This window comes from Dipodomys ordii, unplaced genomic scaffold, assembly GCF_000151885.1.
Source record: "Dipodomys ordii isolate 6190 unplaced genomic scaffold, Dord_2.0 Scaffold1, whole genome shotgun sequence".
NCBI classification, from domain to species: Eukaryota; Metazoa; Chordata; class Mammalia; order Rodentia; family Heteromyidae; genus Dipodomys; species Dipodomys ordii.
In genome coordinates this window covers 27,964,498-27,984,437 of record NW_012267217.1, presented here as the reverse complement: position 1 = coordinate 27,984,437, position 19,940 = coordinate 27,964,498, and the positions used below count along the sequence as shown (strand labels likewise).

At 43.4% G+C, this 19,940-nt stretch overlaps 1 protein-coding gene across 1 annotated transcript in view; it reads right to left on the bottom strand.

The window, feature by feature from the left end:
* Positions 1-19,551, bottom strand: part of Zmym5 (zinc finger, MYM-type 5) — a 35,755-nt gene extending 16,204 nt beyond the window's left edge. Inside the window, exons 1-4 of the mRNA XM_013012162.1 lie at positions 19,464-19,551; positions 18,186-18,252; positions 7,450-7,942; positions 7,143-7,236 (exon numbers count right to left, since the gene is read on the bottom strand). Coding sequence (XP_012867616.1) covers positions 7,143-7,236; positions 7,450-7,932 — 577 coding nt within the window. The 5' untranslated portion in view covers positions 7,933-7,942; positions 18,186-18,252; positions 19,464-19,551. The remainder of the gene's footprint in view (positions 1-7,142; positions 7,237-7,449; positions 7,943-18,185; positions 18,253-19,463) is intronic.
* Between the last annotated feature and the right edge of the window lie 389 nt (positions 19,552-19,940).

Genomic DNA, 19,940 nt, shown 5'->3' with positions numbered 1-19,940 from the left:
AAAAAAAAGCTGGGTGTTGGTGGCTCACACCTATAATCTACCTCAGGAGGCTGAGACCTGAAGATTGCAGTTTGAAGCCAGCTTGGGCAGATTTATCTCCAATCAACTACCAAAGAGCTACAAGTGGAGCTGTGGCTCAAGTAGTAGTGCTAGCCTTGAGCAAAAAAATCCTCAGGGATAGCACCTAGGCTAAGTGGAAGCCTCAACACTAGCACTAAAAAAAATAAATCAAAAAATCAAAAGAAATTTCAAAAAAAATATTTTCTAATTATTTATTTTTGTGCCAGTCCTGGGACTTGAACTCAGGGCCTGGGTGAGCTGTTTATGAGCTTTTTTGCTCAAGGGCAGCACTCTACCACTTGAATCACAGTTCCACTTCTGGCATTTTGGTGGTTAAGTGGAGAAAAATCTCACAGACTTTTCTGTCCAGACTGGCTTCAAACCACAATATTCAGATCTCAGCTTCCTGGGTAGCTAGACTACAAGCATGAGCCACTGGTGCCCAGCTTCAAAAATTAAAAAAACTAAATACTTTTTAGACATTATGGAGCTCAGCTGATGTGGAGTACTCAGTCAGCATCACATTAGTGCCAGTTGTATTTAAATCTGCCTCCCCAAAAGCAAAGTAAAAGTTAATGTGATTATTATAGGTGATAAAGTTAAAATTTTAGTTTTGTTTTTTTTTGTATGTCAGTGGTGGGGCTTGAACTCTGGGCCCAGGTGCTGTCCCTCAGCTCTTCAGTTCAAGGCTAGTACTCTACCACTTGAGCCACAGTGCCACTTCCAGTTTTCTGATGGTTAATTGGAGATAAGAGTCTCATGGACTACTTTCCTGGACAGCTGGCTTTGTTTGTTTTTTGGTCGGTTGTGGGGCCTGAAATCTGGGCCTCGGCACTATCCCTCAGCTCTTCAGCTCGAGGCTAGCGCTCTACCACTTGAACCATATCACCACTTCCAGCTTTTTCTGCTTATGTGGTGCTGGGGAATCGAACCCAGGGCCTCAAGCATGCAAGGCAAGCGCTCTACCACTGAGCCACCTTCCCAGCCCCTTAATATTTAAAATCAAAGATTCCTAAGAATCTTTCGTTAGTTGCTAGATGCCTCACAAATAGAAGGCTTTCTTTTTTTTTTTCCTTTTTTTTTTTGTCAGTCGTGGGGCATGAACACATGATTTATTTCTGACTGTGTTGGTGACAGAACAAAAAGGTAATCTGGGCAGTGAACCCAAACTGTTCCAATACACACTAAGAAGAAAATGTCACCTTTACTATTAGATGTTATTCTAATTTCAATTACAATATAATTCTGAGGCTAACCATTCAGCATTAACATTAGATCCAGCAGGTTCTGATGAACTGGCTCTAAATCTGAGGGATTTCCAAGACTTCCACCCTTGCCAAAATTTGATAATATGCTAGAAGATTTGCATAACTGGGGCTGGGAAGATGGCTCAGTGGTAGAGTGCTTGCCTTGCATGCCTGAGCCCCTGGGTTCGATTCCTCAGCACCACATAAGCAAAATTAAAAAAGCCAGAAGTGGCACTGTGGCTCAAGTGGTAGAGCTCTAGCCTTGAGCTGAAGAGCTGAGGGACAGAGCCCAGAGTTCAGGCCCCACAACTGGACCCATCAGAAAGTGAACCCTTAGACATGTATTTTAATGTTTTTTCTTTCATGCATGTGTTTCTAACGCATTTATAAGACTATCTCTTTGTTGCTTTGTGTGTCCCTCCCCCACAGTATAACCCCTCCTTTCGCTGTGTTTGATGTCAGTATAACTTGTGGAGGAGAGGGGGAAAAAACAGTTGTTTAAGGATGCAACAACGAGAAGTATAAGTTGTCATGTCCAAAACGAGCTTTACAATGTCGGTCGGGGGGGGGGGTAGGGGGGGGAGGAGAAGGGTTGGGATTGGGGGGGAGGGGGGAGGCTGGGAAGGGATGTGAAGGGTAAACCAAAGGAGGAGGCTGCAATGCTTGGTAAGAAATGTACGCATTATCCTGCCCATGTAATTGTAACCCCTCTGTACAGTATGTTCACAAATAAAAAATAAATAAAAAAAAGATTGCATAACTAAGAAAAGGTCTATATTACAGACTGATTGCAAAAGTTATAAACCAAGAACTGCCAAATGAAGAGATGGGCAAGGTCTTAAGAGGATTCCAAATGCAAGTTAGCTCTGTAGTACTAGACAGCATCATCCTCTTGGCATACTAATATGTTCAACAACTAAGAGGATACACTGAGATCTTATGTCTAGAGATTTCCAGGATTCCATTTCATAGGCATAACTGATGATATCAATGGCCACATGACTGAATTCAATCATGTCAATTCTCTCCCCATAAATTTGAGCTACAACCTCTTTAATCACAGCTCGTCATCAAATATGTCCAAGGGTCTAAAAAATAGCAAAGACATGGGGCTGGGAAGGTGGCTCAGTGGTAGAGCGCTTGCCTTGCAGGCTTGAGGCCGTGGGTTCGATTCCTCAGCACCACATAAGCAGAAAAAAAAAAAGCTGGAAGTGGCGTTGTGGCTCAAGTGGTAGAGTGCTAGCCTTGAGCTGAAGAGCTAAGGGACAGCGCCCAGGCCCAGAGTTCAGGCCCCACGACCGGACACCCCCCCCCCAAAAAAAAACAACAGCAAAGACATTTCTAGTAATCAGAAAATCCTAAGGATATATCAGATTGTTCCTCTGAAGAACCAAGAACAAAGGCAATTTGCATGTGCTGAGGAACACCTTATGGTCTTTTTCTTTTTTTTTGTCACTAATAGGGTTTCAACATAGGACCTTGAATTTGCTCAGCAAACAAGAATCCATGCCACTAGCTCAGGCCTTAGCTGGTTAATTGAAGATGGGAGTATTATGTACTTTTCAATCCAGGATGGCTTCAAACTACAATCTCTGAATCACATTTATTAATAGCCACCTGAGTAGCTAAGATAACAGGTATAAGCCATCAACACCCAACTTTTTCCTTCATTTTTACTGGAGAGTGAGCTTCATAATGGTGGGAAAGTGCTCTAACAAAGAACTACATTCCTTAGCCCAAAGTAGTAAAAATTATTATTAATTTTATTAACTTTTAGCCTTTTATGACATGCTAATTTTTTTCTTTTCTGCCAGTACTGAGGCTTGAATTCCAGGTCCTATACTCTCACTTGCTCAGGGCTGGCATTCTACCACTAAAGCCAAGCCATCAATTCTGATATCCTAACACCAGGAGATTGGTTATCTTAAGGAACAGCAGAAGCTGAGTGCAAGGTTCATGCCTACAATCCTAGGTACTCGGGAGGCTGAGATCTAAGGATCCTGATTCAAAGCCAGTCCAGACAGACAAATCTGAAAGACTTTTATCTTCAAGTAACCACCAAAATTAATGTCCAACTAACCCCCAGAAAACCAGGTGTGGAGCTCAAGTGGTAAAACAACAAAGAAGTTAAGGGACAATGCTGATAACTAAATTTAAGCCCTAGGAGCTAAGGGACAGTGCCCAGGCCCAGAGTTCAGGCCCTATGACCCACAAAAAACAAAAACAACAACAAAAAACTAAGTTTAAGCCCTAGTACTGGCACCAAAAAAAAAAAAAGCTGTAACATGAAAAACTTGACAATATTTATCAGTATAAAATTTTGAATTTTAGGGGCTGGGAAGGTGGCTCAGTGGTAGAGCGCTTGCCTTGCATGCCTGAGGCCCTGGATTCGATTCCCAGCACCACATAAGCAAAAAGAAAAAAGGCGGAAGTGGCGCTGTGGCTCAAGTGGTAGAGTGCTAGCCTTGAGCTGAAGAGCTGAGGGACAGCGCCCAGGCCCAGAGTTCAGGCCCCACAACCGGACCCAAAAAAAAAAAAAAAAAAAAATGAAAATGAGAATTTCTGGAAATTTGTGTCTATCACTGTGACTTTGATAGCTTCCTAAAGTGGTGGCATTTACAAAATCTGTTTATCTCTCATTAAATCATAATTTTCAAATAATCAATTCAAAATGACACTAAATCATAAAAAGGTGAAAATTTATGTATTTTACTGAATGGCAAGTTTTATAGGAGCTAGGCACCAGTGTCTCATGCCCCTTAATCCTAGCTACTGAGGAGGCTAAGATCTGAGGATCAAGGTTCAAAGCCAGTCTGGGCAGGAGAGTCCATCAAACTGTAATTTCCAAGAAACCACCAAAAAGCCTCAAGTAGAGGTTTGGCTATAGAGGTATGGTTGAAGTGGTAGATGAACTGATGACTATCTTTTAAAATTTTAAGATAGTCTCACTATGTAGCCCAGGCTGGTCTCAAACTCATAATTCAATTGCTTCCCCCGCTTCTAGTGCTGAAATTATAGATGTGTTTCTAGTGCTGAAATTATAGATGTGTCTCACCACATCCCAGCTAGGAATTGTTCTTATTCAATCCAAAACATGCGAGTGTAGGTGTGTGGGTGTTGGTATTAGGGCTTGAAATCAGGGCCAGGACATTGTTCCTTAGCTTTTTTTTCCCCCAAGGCTGGTTCTCTACCACCTGAGCCAGACCTCTTCCAACTTTTGCCAGGTTAATTGGCGATAAATAGTCACTTGGACTTTTCTACCCCAGCTAGCTTACAACCTAGAACCTCAGATTTCAGCCTCCTGAGTAGCTAGGATTAGAAATGAACCAATTTGATCAGAACAAGACTATCACATTAAACAAATTCAGTATTGGGCTGGGAATGTGGCTTAGTAGTAAACTGCTTGCCTAGCATGCATGAAGCCCTGGATTTGATTCCTCAGTACTACGTAATAAAAACAAAAAAAAAGCCAGAAGTGGTGCTATGGCTCATGTGGTAAGAGTGCTAGCCTTCAGAAAATAACAAGTTCAGGGACAGTGCTTTGGCCCTGAGTTCAAGCTCCAGGACTGGCCAAAAGTAATTTTTTTTTCAGTATAGTTCTGACTTAAAACCAAAAAAACTCAACTTTTAAAATCAAGTAACTTAAACTAGATCTAGACCCAGAGGATCACAGCTGTTAAGGCCAGCTACTTGGAATGAAGATCAAAAGGATTTCACCAAGGCAAAAAGTTACTAAGAACACCATAATAACAAGTAAGTTGAGCACAGTGATACAAGTAGGAAGACAGTAGTCCAAGGTAAAAACCCAAGACCATATCTGAAAGATAACCAAACTATAACAGAGCTTGGGGGGGGGGTGGTGGAAGTGAGGCTTAAGTGCTATAGTGTACCTCAGTTCAAAGCAAAACAAAAACAAAGGGGCTGGGAAAGTGGCTCAGGGGTAGAGTCCTTGCCTCGCATGCATGAAGCCCTGGGTTCGATTCCTCAGCACCATACAAGCAGAAAAAGCCAGAAGTGGCGCTGTGGCTCAAGTGGTAGAGCGCTAGCCTTGAGCTGAAGAGTTGAGGGACTGCACCCAGAACCAGAGTTCAAGCCTCACGACAGACAAAAAGAAAAACAAAAAACACAACAATTAAAACACCTAAAATCTGACAGTTCCCCCAAAGTAAACACTACAAAAGCAAAAATGAGCCAAGTACTGGTGGCTGTCACCTATGATCCCAGCTACTCAGAAGGCTGAAATCATAGTTCAAGGCTACTCTGGGCAGGAAAGTCTATGAGACTCTTATCTCCAATAAACTACCGAAAATAAAAAAAAAATCCCAAGTAGAGCTGTGGGTAGAATGTAAGACATGAGTACAAAAGCTCAGGGACAGCACTAAGGCCCTAAGTTTAAACCCCAGGATTCATCCCTACCACCTCCAACACACACACAAAGTAAAGTTAGGTATCAGTGGCTCACACTTGTAATCTGATAATACTCAGGAGACTGAGATCTAAGAGGATCATGGTTCAAAGCCAGCCCAGGTAGGGAAATCTATGAACTTTCATCTCCAATTAAGCATCAAAAGAGCCAGAAGCAGAGCTGTGGCTCAAGTGGTAGAGTGATAAGTTGAGTACAAAAGCTCAGGGACAGTACCCAGTTTAAGCCCTAGGACATGCACCACCTGTAACACCTGCACCATCTGCATCACCATCACCACCACCACAACACACACAAAAAAGTAAAAATGAAAAAAGTCAAATTCCAAACTTACAATATTAAAATCCAACTATAATATTACTTTATGTTTTCAGTTTATGATTCGTGACACTATTCTAACTTATTTGTTTACTAGAAGGACTGGACCAAGGGCCTTAGGTATGCTAAGCGTGTGCTCTATCATAGAGATACTATGCCCTCAGTCCTACCATTTTTATATTAAAATAAGAAAGAGTAGTCATAGTACTTATAAAAATCTTCAATTAAAATACTTAATATAAACCATATTAGATAAGTAAACTTACTCAAACTTCAGACCAAATATACTGTTCAGGTATATTAAATATCCTATCTTAATTGAAGGGCCTACAAATTAATTCATCAAGAATGTAATAAGGGCTGTGATGTATCTTAATGGGAGAGTGCTCGCCTCGCATGCAATTCCTCAGTACCACATAAACAAAAAAATCTGGAAGTAGCACTGTGGCTCGAGTGGGTAGAGTGCTAGCCTTGAGCAAAAGCTCAAAGACAGAGCCCAGGCCCTATGTTCAAGCCCCAAGACTGGCCCAAAAAAATGTAAATAAGCTGGCAGTGGTAGCTCATGCATAATCCTAGGTACTCAGAGACTAAGATCAAGGTTCAGAGCCAACCTAGGAAGAAAGTCCATGAGACTCTATCTCCAATTAACCAGCAAAAAGCTGCATATGAAACTGTGGTAAACTGTGGTATAGCACTAGCCTTCAGCACAAAAATTAAGGGACAGTGCCAGGCACTGAGTTCAAGCCCAGTACCAGCACACACACAAAAAAGTAAATAGATGTGACTACTAAAAAAAAGAGCTATAAATTTGCTTAAGGTAGAAGTGAAATAAAAGCCGGGCGCTGGTGGCTCACGCCTGTAATCCTAGCTACTCAGGAGGCTGAGATCTGAGGATCGCGGTTCAAAGCCAGCCCGGGCAGGAGAGACCGTGAGACTCCTATCTCCAATAAACCACCAGAAAACCGGAAGTGGCGCTGTAGCTCAAGTAGAGCGCTCTCCTTGAGCTGAAGAGCTGAGGGACAACGCCCTGGCCCAGAGTTCAAGCCCCAAAAAAAAAAAAAAGAAGAAGTGAAATAAAATCATTTACTGCTTACCAGGATTATGATGGGTTGTAAATCTTCCATTCTGAAACACATCTCCTGCGATATTCATTCTACCAGGATTAAAAGGTCTTACTCCAGTCTTGGTCTGTGAAGTTAAAGATGGGGTGTATGTTTGTATATTAACACCAAAATAACTTGACTGAAGTCCTTTAGCGATATCTCCCAAGTTGGTATTCTATAGTGATGTCATATGTGTAATCATATGGGCTTACACCTGTTTCTAAGGTTGTACCATTAATAATATGTATTTCAGAGTCAATTCTGAAGTGAAAACACTATTACCCATTTCTGCATTTACCTTACTTCTTGAAAGACTGGAAGTGGAGAAATCCAAATCTTTGATACTAGTTTTAGTTCCTGGAAGTCCCCATTCAGTAAAAGTGGAACAATTTTTCTCCTGCCCCTCATCTGTTTCTATGTCCTCTTCATCATCAATAACAATTGTGTCACATATATTTCCCTTCTGAGGAGGTAAATCTCTTGAGGAAGGCAAAATTATAGTATAATTTCCTTGTGGCTTTTCATGTTTTGATGATGCCAACAAAAAGTTTCTTTGATCAGCTATTCCTGGAGCAGAAATTGAAGGAGGGTGTATAGATTCAATAAAAACAACATCATCATCATCGTCCACTGAAGTGTTTATAGATCTATTGACTAAAGGACTAGTTGGATGACCAAATGAATTTCTTATGTCCATGATACCAGCTGCCATGGCTGTATTCTCTAATACATCAGCAGACTGATCAGTCAATTCTAATCCTCCCACTGAATGCTTATCCATGCCAAAGAATCTGTAAGAGAAAAGAAAAAAAGTTTTATTACACTTTTTTTTTTCATTTTACTGCATTGAAACAGCATTCGTAAAATTTTCAAATCTTTGGTAGTTTGTAGCCAGGTACTGGTGGCTCATGCCAGTAAGCCTAGCCATTAGGTGACAAAGATCTGGAGCATTAAGGTTCAAATCCCTGAGACTCTATTTTCAAAATAACCGTAAGGTAGGGGACAGGTAGGGGAGAATGATGGAAGAGATGACATTGATCAAAACACACTTTACTCATAAGTTGACATGCTGAATTAAAACTCCTTTGTACAACTACTTAAAGCTAATAAAGAAAACAAAGATAACTATCAAAAAGCAGATCTAAGCTAGGTGCAGTAGCTCATGCTTGTAACCCTAGCTACTTGGGAGTCTGAGATCTGAGGATCAAGGTTCAGAGCCAGCCCAGGCAGGAAAGTCTACGTTTTTTGTGTGTATGTGCAGGCATGCATGTTTGTACATGCGTGCCAGTCCTGTGGCTTGAACTCAGGACCTGGGCACTGGCCCTGAAAGGCTTAGCCTTCTACTTCTTGAGCCACAGCTTCACTTCCAAATATTTTTTGGTGATTAATTGGAGATAAGAATCTCAAGAAATTTTCCTGCCCAAGCTACTTTTGTACCTTGATCCTTAGATCTCAGCCTCCTGAGTAGGTAGGATTACAGGTGTGAACCACTGTGCTGGGTTTGTCCATGAGATTCTTCTCTCCACTTAACCTGCAAAAAAGATGTAAGTGGACCTGTGGCTCAAGTGGTAGAGAGCTAGACTTGAGCAAAAATGCCCTGAGAGAGTGCCCAGGCCCTGAGTTCAAGCTCTAGGACTGTATAGAAAAAGGGCAGGTCTGCAGGCTTGGCACAAGTAGTAGAGCACAAACTGAGCAAACAAACTGAGTGAACATAAAGCCCTGAGTGCAAACCCTTCTACTGTGTTTAAAAAATCCCTTTCCCTTCTTTCTTGACAGTACTGGGGCTTAAAATCAAAGCCTTGAGCTCTTTCTCTCTTCCTTTTCACTTACACTACCACTTGAGCCATATTCCCACTCCCCCCCCCTTTTTTTTCCTTCTCATCGTGGGGCTTGAACTCTGGGTCTATGTGCTGTCCCTCAGCTCTTCACGACACTTCCGCCTTTTTCTGCTTAAGTGGTGCTGAGGAATCGAACCCAGGGCTTCATGCAGGGAAGGCAAGCACTCTACCACTGAGCCACCTTCCCAGCCCCCACCCCCCTTTTTCTTTTTTGTCAGTTATGGGGTTTGAACTCTGGGCCTGGGCACTGTCCCTCAGCTCTTCGGCTCAAGGTTAGCACTCACTCTACCACTTGAACTACAGGGCCACTTCTGGTTTTCTGGTACTTAATTGGAGAGAGGAGTCTCAGGGAATTTATGCCCAGGCTGACTTTGAACCATGATCCTTAGCTCTCAGCCTCCTGAGGAGCTAGGATTACAGACATGAGCCACCGGCATCAGCCTGGTTTCTTATCTAAACTTTCAAGGAAATGGCTAAAATTCCATAATAAACCCCACGTTTAAACAAGCAGAGGAGGGCCAGGCACTGGTGGCTCATGCCTGTAATCCTAGCTACTCAGAAGGCTGAGACCTGAGGATCAAGGTTCAAAGCCAGCCTGGGCATGGAAGTTCATGAAGACTCTTACCTCCAATTAACTACCAGAAAATCAGGAGTGATGCAGAGGCTCAAAGTGGTAGTGCACTAGCCTTGAGCAGAAGAGCTCACAGACAGAGGTTAGGCCCAGAGTTCAAGCCCCAAGATGGACAGGACCAAAAAAAAAAAAAGTAAGTAGGGGAGGGAGGAGACTGGCATTTTTTTCCCCCATTAGCTATGTAAATATTTACTTGCTGTGCAATGATGTCATTATTACTATCTCAATACAGTAAGTTTTCTTTTTTTTTTCCTTTTTTTTTTTATTTTGGGGTCGTGGGGCCTGAACTCGGGCCTGGGCGCTGACCCTCAGTTCTTCAGCTCAAGGCTAGCACTCCACCACTTGAGCCACAGTGCCACTTCCGGCTTTTTTCTTATGTGGGGCTCAGGAATCCAGCCCAGGGGCTTGAGAATGCAAGGCAAGTGCTCTACCACTGAGCCACCTTCCCAGCCCTCAATACAGTAAGTTTTATTTTATTTATTTATTTTGTTAGTCGTGGAGCCTGAATTCTGGGCCTGGGCACTGGCCCTCAGCTGTTCAGCTCAAGGTTAGCTTTCTACCACTTGAGCCACAGCACCCACTTCCAGCCTTTTCTGTTTATGTGGTACTAAGGAATCAAACCCAGGGTCTCATGCATGCAAGGCAAGCACTCTACCACTGAGCCATCTTCCCAGCCTTTTATTTTTATCAAAGTTTGAACTCAGGGCCTTATGGCTTGCCAGGCAGGTACTTTTGCCATCAGCCCTTTTTAGTGCTAAGTATTTTTGCTTCTTATTTTTTTAATGATTTTTTTTAATTAAATTTTTTTTTATTTATTTGCTTTTTATGTGGTACTAAGGAATCGAACCCAGGGCCTCATGCTTGCTAGGCAAGCACTCTATCACTGAGCCACCTTCCCAGCCCTTTAATGATTTTTTTAATTGAGATAAAGTAATTACATAAATTTCACAGAATTGTGAGATAGTGATACTTCAAAGTCATAAACACATTTTAGCCTTCACAAGGCAAATTATTATCATGGTCTATAATGTTTGTGAATTCTATGAGCTTTGACAATATAACTGTTTCTTCTACATCGGGTGCTACGTACATTTTTTTCCTGTTGCTTTGTGTAAGCTGTTCCCTCTTTCCCTGTCATTCCCTCCCTCCCATTGCTGCTCTTGAGTTGCTGCTTAGTTTGTTTTCATCAATGTCCAGTGCAGCCGATGGGCCCCTCTGTTGTATATTTTCCCGTTTCCCTCTGATTCTGTGTCCTCCTCCTAGCTTCCCTCAGATGTGCACATATATATATACCATATATGTGTTCAAGAACATGGAGTCATTTACAAATGATACAACAAATTGAGTGGATGTGCTTTGTTTCTTTTTGCTTCCTATTTAAGCTTTCCCTAGTGGCTAGGTGTTCACCATCACTTCCCCTTCTTTGAAGAGAAGGGGTTTTGGGTCCATTTCCATCCAAGCTGGCCTTGAATTGTGATCCTACCAAGCTGAATCTCCTAAGTACCTATTTTTTGCTTTTTTTTTTGAGATAGTCTCCCTATACAACCCAAGCTGTCCTTGACTGAACCCCTCTAATGATGGTATTACAAGTGTGTATCAACATGTCCAGCAACATTCATTGTTTTAATTTGGGTTTTGAGACTTGAATGAAGGGCATTATGTTTTTCCTTATTTTTTTGTTCAAAGCTAGCACTCGACCACCTGAGCCACACCTCCATTTTCAGCCTTTTGTTGTCTAACTGGAGCTATGAATCTCTCAGACTTTTCTGTTTCAGGTTGGCTTTGAGATACTTGATCTCAGCCTCCTACAGTAGCTAGGATTATAGGTATGAGCCATCAGTGCCCAGCTGTAACTTTTATTCTTTTTTTTGTTGTTTTTTTTTGTCTTTTGTTTTGTTTTTTTGCCAGTCATGGGGCCTGAGCTCTGGGCCTGGGCGCTGTCCCTCAGCTCTTCAGCTCAAGGCTAGCGCTCTACCACTTGAGCCACAGCGCCACTTCTGGCCTTTTCTGCTTATGTGGTGCTGAGGAATTGAACCCAGGGCCTCATGCATGCAAGGCAAGCACTCTACCACTGAGCCACCTTCCCAGCCCGTAACTTTTATTCTTAATATGTGCGATGCCATGAAATATTTATAACTATTACCTGTTTACATAAGTAAGCTTTACTACTACCGTTTCTACTTTATTGACAAAGAAACTAAAACTAGAAGATAAAAGTAACCTGCCCAAGTGTCCAATATTGGAAAGGGTAAGTCAGGACTCAAGTATCAAAGAAATCTAACTCTAGAAGCTATCTCATAGCCACTGAATATATGTGACTAATGTGTACAATGTATACAAATCATTTATTTTTTTGTTTTTATTTTTTACAGTCATGGGGCTTGAACTCTGGGCCTGGGCACTGTCCCTCAGCCCTTCAGCTCAGGGCAAATGCTCTACCACTTGAGCTACAGCATCACTTCTGGTTTTCTGTTGGTTAATTGGAGATAAGAGTCTCACAGACTTTCCTGCCTGGGCTGACTTTGAACTGTGATCCTCAGATCTCAGCCTCCTGAGTAGCTAGGATAACAGGCGTGAGCCACCTGCACTGGCTCATTTATCTTTTGTTAACGTGAACAAATTAAACAAAATATTCTAGGGGCTGGGAAGGTGGCTCAGTGGTAGAGCACTTGCCCTGCATGCATGAGGCCCTGGGTTTGATTCCTCAGCACCACATAATCAAAAGGAAAAAGCCACAAATGGCGCTGTAGCTCAAGTGGTAGAGCACTAGCCTTGAGCTGAAGAGCTGAGGGGACAGCGCCCAGGCCCAGAGTTCAGGCCCCATGACTGAACCCAAAAAAAAAAAAATTCTAATAAGGCTATTTCAAAGGTAAGTAACAAGGGTTAGGAGTCAGGCAGATGGTTCAATTATAATCCTAGCTCCTTGGGCAAAAGAGATGAGCCTGGACATAAAAGTTTATGTGACTACATTTAAAGAGTGGGTACAATGATGCACACCTTTTTTTTTTGGTCGGTCATGGGGCTTGAACTCTGGGCTTGGGCGCTGTCCCTCAGCTCTTCAGCTCAAGGAGAGCGCTCTACCACTTGAGCTACAGCGCCACTTCCTGTTTTCTGGTGGTTTATTGGAGATAGGTCTCTCCTGCCCGGGCTGGCTTTGAACCGTGATCCTCAGATCTCAGCCTCCTGAGTAGCTAGGATTACAGGCATGAGCCACCAGCGCCCGGCTGATGCACACCTTTTAATGCACACCTTTTATCCTAGCTATAGGGAAGGACACTCACTGAGCACAATTCTCATTGAGCACAATTCCTACTGACAAGAAAAAGAACAAGTAGGAGGATCACAATGCAGGCAAGCCCAGGCAGGAATCTACCTGAAAATAATGAAGAATAAAAGGGTTAGAGGCAATTAAGCCCCAGGCCTTGAGTTCGATACTTGGGTACCTACCCCCAAAACAGTCTGGAATGTAAAGTTGATGTATAGGTCAGCAGTAAGATTGCTACACATGGTAAGATTCTTATATCCTCAGCAACACACACAAGAACTAAGTACAATGCCATTGGATTATGACTGCATAACTATGTAGGAGGCTGACATATGAGGATCTCAAGCTCAAGCCAGCCTAGATCACATTCTATCACAACAAAACAAAAATTTGGCAGGGTGCTGGTGGCTCACATCCATACTTCTAGCTACGCAGGAAGCTGAGATCTAAGGATTACAGTTCGAAGCCAGCTTGGATTTGAGACTCTCATCTCCAATCAAAAACTACTAAAACTAGACACTGTTGAAAATGAACTATGGGTGGTAACAGGAGGGAAAAACTGGGAGAGAGCCAGGGAAGAGGTGACATTGTCTAAAACATATTGACTTATGTAACTGTAATCTCTCTGTATTTCACCTTTATATTAATAATAATAAAAATTGAGAAAAACAACTAAAAAGACAGAAAGTGGAGCTACAGCTCAAATGGTAGACCACTAGCCTTGAGCAAAAGAAGCCTCAGAAGCTGGGTGCTGGTGGCTCATGCCTGTAATTCTAGCTACTCAGGAGGCTAAGATCTGAGAACTGCAGCTCAAAGCTAGCCTGGCAGCAAAGTCTGTATGACTACTGTCTCCAAATCACCACCAAAAAACTGGAAGTGGCACTGTGGCTTCAAGTGGTAGAGTGTTAGCCTTGAGCAAAAGCAGCTTAGGGACAATGCTCAGGCCCTAAGTTCAAGCTTCAGGACTAGCAAAAACAACAAAAAAGCCTCAAAGACAGTGCTCAAGGACTGGCACAAAAAAATAAAATTTGCTTTTTAAAAATTTTTTGTTTTTAATTTTATTAAAATTTGCTTTATTGAGATATATTTACATCATACAATTCACCCACTTAAAATATATAATTCTTAGTTTTTAGTATATTCAGAGTTATATAACCATTACCACAAACAATTTAAAGCATTCATCATCCAATAAAGAAATTTATAACCATTAGTAGTCATTCCTATCCTCCCCTTACCCTGCAAAAGACAATTACTAATCTGATTTCTCTCTATATCTTTTTTTTAAATTTAATTTTATTTTATTTGTGAACATATTGTACAGAGGGGTTACAATTACATGGGCAGGATAATGCATACATTTCTTACCAAGCATTGCAGCCTCCTCCTTTGTTTACCCTTCACATCCCTTCCCAGCCTTCCCCCTCCCCCCCCATCTCTCTATATCTTTACCTATTAAAAAAGAGAAATATTGTCAGGTGCCAATGTCTCAGACCTGTAATCCTATCTGCTCAGGAGGATGAGATTGTAAGATCCCAGTTTGTAGTCAGGCTGGGGAGACAAAGTGAGAGACTCTTATCGCCACTTAACTAGCAAAAATCTGGAAGTGGAAGTATGGCTCAAGTACAGATCATAGCCTTGAGCAAAAAAGCAGAAAGAGAGACACCAAGGCCCTGAGTTGAAACTGAAAAACTGAAGTACCACCAGCCAAAAAATAAATTAAAAAAAAAGGGTGGGAGGTCAAGCTCTTGAGTTCAAGCCTTCAAAAATAAAAAATAATCCCTCCTCCCTGTCCCATGTCTGTCCCCATTATGTTCTGTCCTTGACAAAGAACACAATTTGAGAACTTGTGCTAGGTTAAGGAAAGGCCTGTCACCAAAGCATGAAGAAAAACAAGAGTTTAGCTTCTTCCAGCATCCTTAGTCATCTACCTATGCCATATTCTTTGAGTGTTTGGCTATATCAAGTCACCTGAGTTTGCTAGGTACTAGTGGCTTACACCTATACTCGGGAGGCTGGAATCAGGATTGCAGTTCAAAGCCAGCCCAGGCAGGAAAGTCCATGAAACTTGGCTCAAGTGGTAGAGCACCAGCCTTGAGTGAAAAAGCTAAGAGACAGTGCCCAAACCCTGTTGGTGTGCCCCAGTGCTGGCCCACACATACAACTGTAGGTTCCTGGCCAGGCTGGATTTGAACTGTGATTCTCAGATCTCAGCCTCCTGAGTAGCTAGGATTAGGCACGAGGTACCAGATCCCTGCTTAATATTTGTTTTTCCAACATAAATTTTCATTTAGTACTGATTCAATTAAATGCTAAATATTATAAATAGACTACTTAAAAGTTGAACACAGTCGGGCGCTGGTGGCTCACGCCTGTAATCCTAGCTACTCAGGAGGCTGAGATCTGAGGATTGCGGTTCAAAGCCAGCCCGGGCAGGAGAGACCGTGAGACTCCTATCTCCAATAAACCACCAGAAAACCGGAAGTGGCGCTGTGGCTCAAGTGGTAGAGCGCTCGCCTTGAGCTGAAGAGCTGAGGGACAACGCCCAGGCCCAGAGTTCAAGCCCCACGACCGACAAAAAAAAAAAAAAAAAAAGTTGAACACAGACACTGGTAGCACTGCTTACTTCATTAAAAAAACACATTTTTAATGCTGATACATACACATATTGTATAATATTTAAATCTAGGTAAAATATTTTTGTTGTTGTTTTATTGTTTTTATATTTGAGTACTGGGGATTGAACCCAGGACATTGTACATGTCACTTAACCCATGCCTCATTTCATCTTTTCAAATATTTATAATTTATTCAGAATCCTTGTAGCTCTTTGAATACTCTGCGAACACATTGATATCTGTTGTCATCTATCATTATAAATTTTACCATACATGTGTGTGTAAAAATTTTTATTATTTATTTTTGTCGGCCAAGGGGCTTAAACTCTGGGCCTGGGCACTGATCCTTAGCTCCTCAGCTCAAGGCTAGTGCTCTACCACTTAAACTCCATTGCAACTTCTGGATTTCTGGTGGTTAATTGGAGACAAGAGTCGCACAGACTTTCCTTTCTAGGCTGGCTTTGAACCTCCATCCTCAGCTCTCAGCCTACCGAGTAGCCAGGATTACAGGTGTGAGCCACTGGTGCCCAGCATAAAAGTTTTTTTTTTTTTTTTTAAACGCACAAATGCATGGGCTGGGAATGTGGCTTAGTGGTAGAGTGCTTGCCTAGCATGCATGAAGCCCTGGATTCCATTCCTCAGTACTACATAAACAGAAAAACCTGGAAGTAGCATGTGGCCCAAGTGGTAGAGTGCTATCCTTGAGCAAAAGAAGCTGAGGCAGAGCTCAGGCCTGAGCTCAAGCCCAGAGACTAGAACACCAAAAAAACAAAAATTAAAAAAGCTACACATAAAATACCTTAGTTTAAAAAGCATGTCTGGAAAAACTGTTCAAGAAAATAAATGCAAGGATGAAGTGAATTTCAGTTGTAAGCATTCACAGGATCCTGAATTGAACCCTCTGGGTATATTGGGAAAAAAGAAAATACAGTGTAAGTTTACACTTTACAGTAAGAAAGGAAAAAAATAATTCACTAACCACAGTGGAGTATCAGAAACCAGGGGTCAATTGGAATACTGTTATAACTATTTGAGCTATTGCTACCTGGAAAATTGCTAAGAGTACATAAATTATAGTCTTCCTTAAATATAAGATGTGGAAATTAATAACAGAAACCTTTTTTCTCAACATTAAAACAGATAATTGAGTAGTTTTCATTTACATATTTATTCATTTATTTTTTGTTTTGTGACAGTACTAGGCTTGAACTCAGGTTCTAAGGCCTTGTCCCCTTCACTCTACCACTTGAGCCACAGCTCCACTTTTCCAGCTTTTTCCACTTTTCCAGTTCACTGAAGAGACACGCAGACTTTCTTGCCCAGCTGGCAAGATCCTTAGATCTCATCCACCTGAGAAGTGAGGATTACAGGCATCAGCCAACAGCCCCTGCCTACTGTTTTGTGGTACAAAAGGGGCCTATTGCTTGCTTGCTAGGCAGTAACTTGAAGCAAAGCCCCCAGAATTTTTTTTTATAGTCCCTCCAGAATCCTGTCACAGAAGAGCCTCTAATTTCCATCATCCTATCTATACTTCACTTATAGTTGTAATTAACAGAGCACCCCACAATTCTCATTAGAAGGGGGTGGCCCCAGTGTTCTCAATCTTAAGCTCAGAGTAGTTGAGGAACAGTCCTGTGGTGCAAAGAAAGGCTTATCTTTTTTTTTTTTCCCCTGGTCGGTCATGGGGCTTGAACTCTGGGCCTGGGCACTGTCCTTCAGCTCTTCAGCTCAAGGCAAGTGTTCTACCACTTGAACCACAGCACCACTTCTAGATTTCTGGTGTTTTATTGAAGCTAAGAGTCTCATGGACATTCCTGCCTGGACTGGCTTTGAACCACGATCCTCTGGTCTCAGCCTCCTTACTAGCTAGGATTACATAGTTGTGAGCCACCAATGCCTGGCCTCATTTTTTTTTTTTTATTGGTGCCAGTCATGGGGCTTGAACTGAGGGCCTGGGAACTATCCTGAGGCTCTTTTGCTCAAGGCTAGCACTCTACCACTTCAGCCACAATGCAACTTTCGGCTTTTTCTGTATATGTTGTACTGAGGAATCAAACCCAGGGCTTCATGCATGCTGGGCAAGCACTCTTCCACTGAGTCACTTTCCCAGCCCTTAATTATGTTTTTGAGGTTAGAAATAAAAAATTAACAACAAAAAATAAGATTCCATTGAACTCAGTGCTATTTTGGAAATCTAAAAAGTAGTTGTGGTTTAAGACAAGTGCTGGTGACTAATGCCCATAATCCTAGCTACTCAGTAAGTTCCAAGACAGTACAGGCAGGAAAAGTCTGTGAGACATTTCCAATTAACTAACAAAAAGCTGTAAGTGGCATTGTGGCACTAACTTGAACAAACAAACTCAGAAACAGTGAGCAGTCTCTCACTTCAAAAGCCCTAGGATGGCAGGAAAGAGAGAAAGAAAGAGAGAGAGAGAGAGAGAGAGAGAGAAAGAGAGAGAAAGAAAGGGGGGAAGAGGGAGGGAGGGGAAAAAAAGAAGAAATAGTAGTGATTTTAAGTGCCAGTATGGACTCTCAGTTCCTTCCCAGGGATTATCCTGGTTTGACTGGGGGTATGTAGGCACTCAAGCAGTTATTCTTTGCCTGTAAGGTAACAGAAACCAAATGTCACAGTGAGAACACTCTACTAGTATGTTTTAAACAAGGAATCAAGGTATAACTCACAATGGATGTTTTCCTTCTTAATTTTTGCCAATGCTTCAATAGAATGGTCTGAATGTGATTTCTGGCCCTAGAATAAGAGAAGATAAAAAATGATTTTGTAGCAGGATACTCGTGGCTCACACCTTGTAATCCTAGTTATTCAGTAGGCTGAGATTGAGACTCATGGTTCAATGCCAGCCCAGGAAGACAAATCCGTCAGATTTCAATTAACCACCAAAAAGCCAGAAGTGAAGGTGTGGCTCAAGTGGTAGAGAGCTTGCCTTGAGCGGAAAAGCCAAGCCAGGTCTCACACAGAAAAAAAGATTTTGTTATGAACAATTTGGACACAGTACTAACTCAGTTCCTGAGGAAGTGGAGCAGTGCCTGCGCTAATCTAGTTTCCTCTACCCCTCAATTGGGTAGAAATCATATATATGTGTATGTATGCATACACACGCACACGTATAGCAGCTGCAATGGGGAGACAAATTCGTTTTTTCAAATTACAAAACTGGCCAAGCAGGGTCTAAGCCGTTCTCAGGGACGGTAAGGGAAGGGCAAATGCTGCCTCGAAGCCAACAAGGAATTAACATTGCCTTCAACATTTGCCCACCCAGCTTCATCTCGGCCACTAGAGCTCGGACACGTAAGTGGGGGCGGCTCACGTCATCGCCGGGCATAATTTGCCGCAAGCAGTTGCCCAGGGCCTGAGGTTTGTCCCTCGGCAGTCGGTGAATGGCTCCTGATCCGCCATTAGAACCTGTTCTAAATATCAGAAGCCACCCAGCCTCGGAGAAGAGGGCAGGACCCGGAGGAGCCCTGGAACACAGTTATCGACATGGGAAACATGGGGACCTTCGGCTCAGCTCCCAGAGCTGGAGCACCCACTCGGCCTGTCCCCGTCCCCCTCAGGAGATAAAGGAAAACACCCGACGACCTCCCTGCGGCCCCCCCACCCCCACCCCCAGGCCGCCTCAGCCGGTCCCGTCGGCCGAGTCCGCACGGCCCTGGCAGCACTCAGGCTGCACTCGAAGGCGCCCCTGACCTGACTTTGGCCCCGACACGCAGCGGCCACCGTAGGCCTCGCTGTGGGCTAAGTCCGGATCCGGGCGAGGTTCGGGAGGCTACCCTCCCCGCCTCCTCCTCCTCCCGACGCTGCGCTATTCCCAGCCACCCCCACTCTCCACGGGCCTGCTCAGGAAAGACAGGACAGCGGGAATAGTCTTACCCGGTTCGGGCTGCGGCTCCGCAGAACGAGCTTCCCCTCCCCCCGGCCCACCCCCCTACCACTACACTCACAACTCCGCTCAGAACTGCGCCCGCTTTGCTCGGCTGAAAGGAGGTGGAAGACTTGTGGGGGCGGCTGTGCGGGCGAGCCCAAACAAACCCCGCCCTTCGAACGCTCATTGGGTGGAAGGAGACGCGGGCGGCAACGCCTCGGGCACACCTATTGGCTAGGCCAGCCTTCCTTCAGGAACCCCCTCCTCTGAAGGATCGTCTACTCGCCTGTCCGTCACGTGCAGGCCACACCCCCCCAGCCCTGCGGTTTCACTCGCCACTACCACCGCGGGCCTTCGAAAGCGCCGCGTCCTTTCCCCTTCGTGTCCCCGCCCAGCCCGTCCCTACCCGCCCGGTCTGCTGGGGCCAGGAGCCCTATAGGCGTGGACCGCCGCGAATATCTCCGTCTGTCTCTGGAGTTGGGAGCTTCTTGGGCGTGGACTTCCTGAGTGACTGAGGCAGAGCGTAGAGCCTCGGCGCCGGGCACGGCCTCGGTCA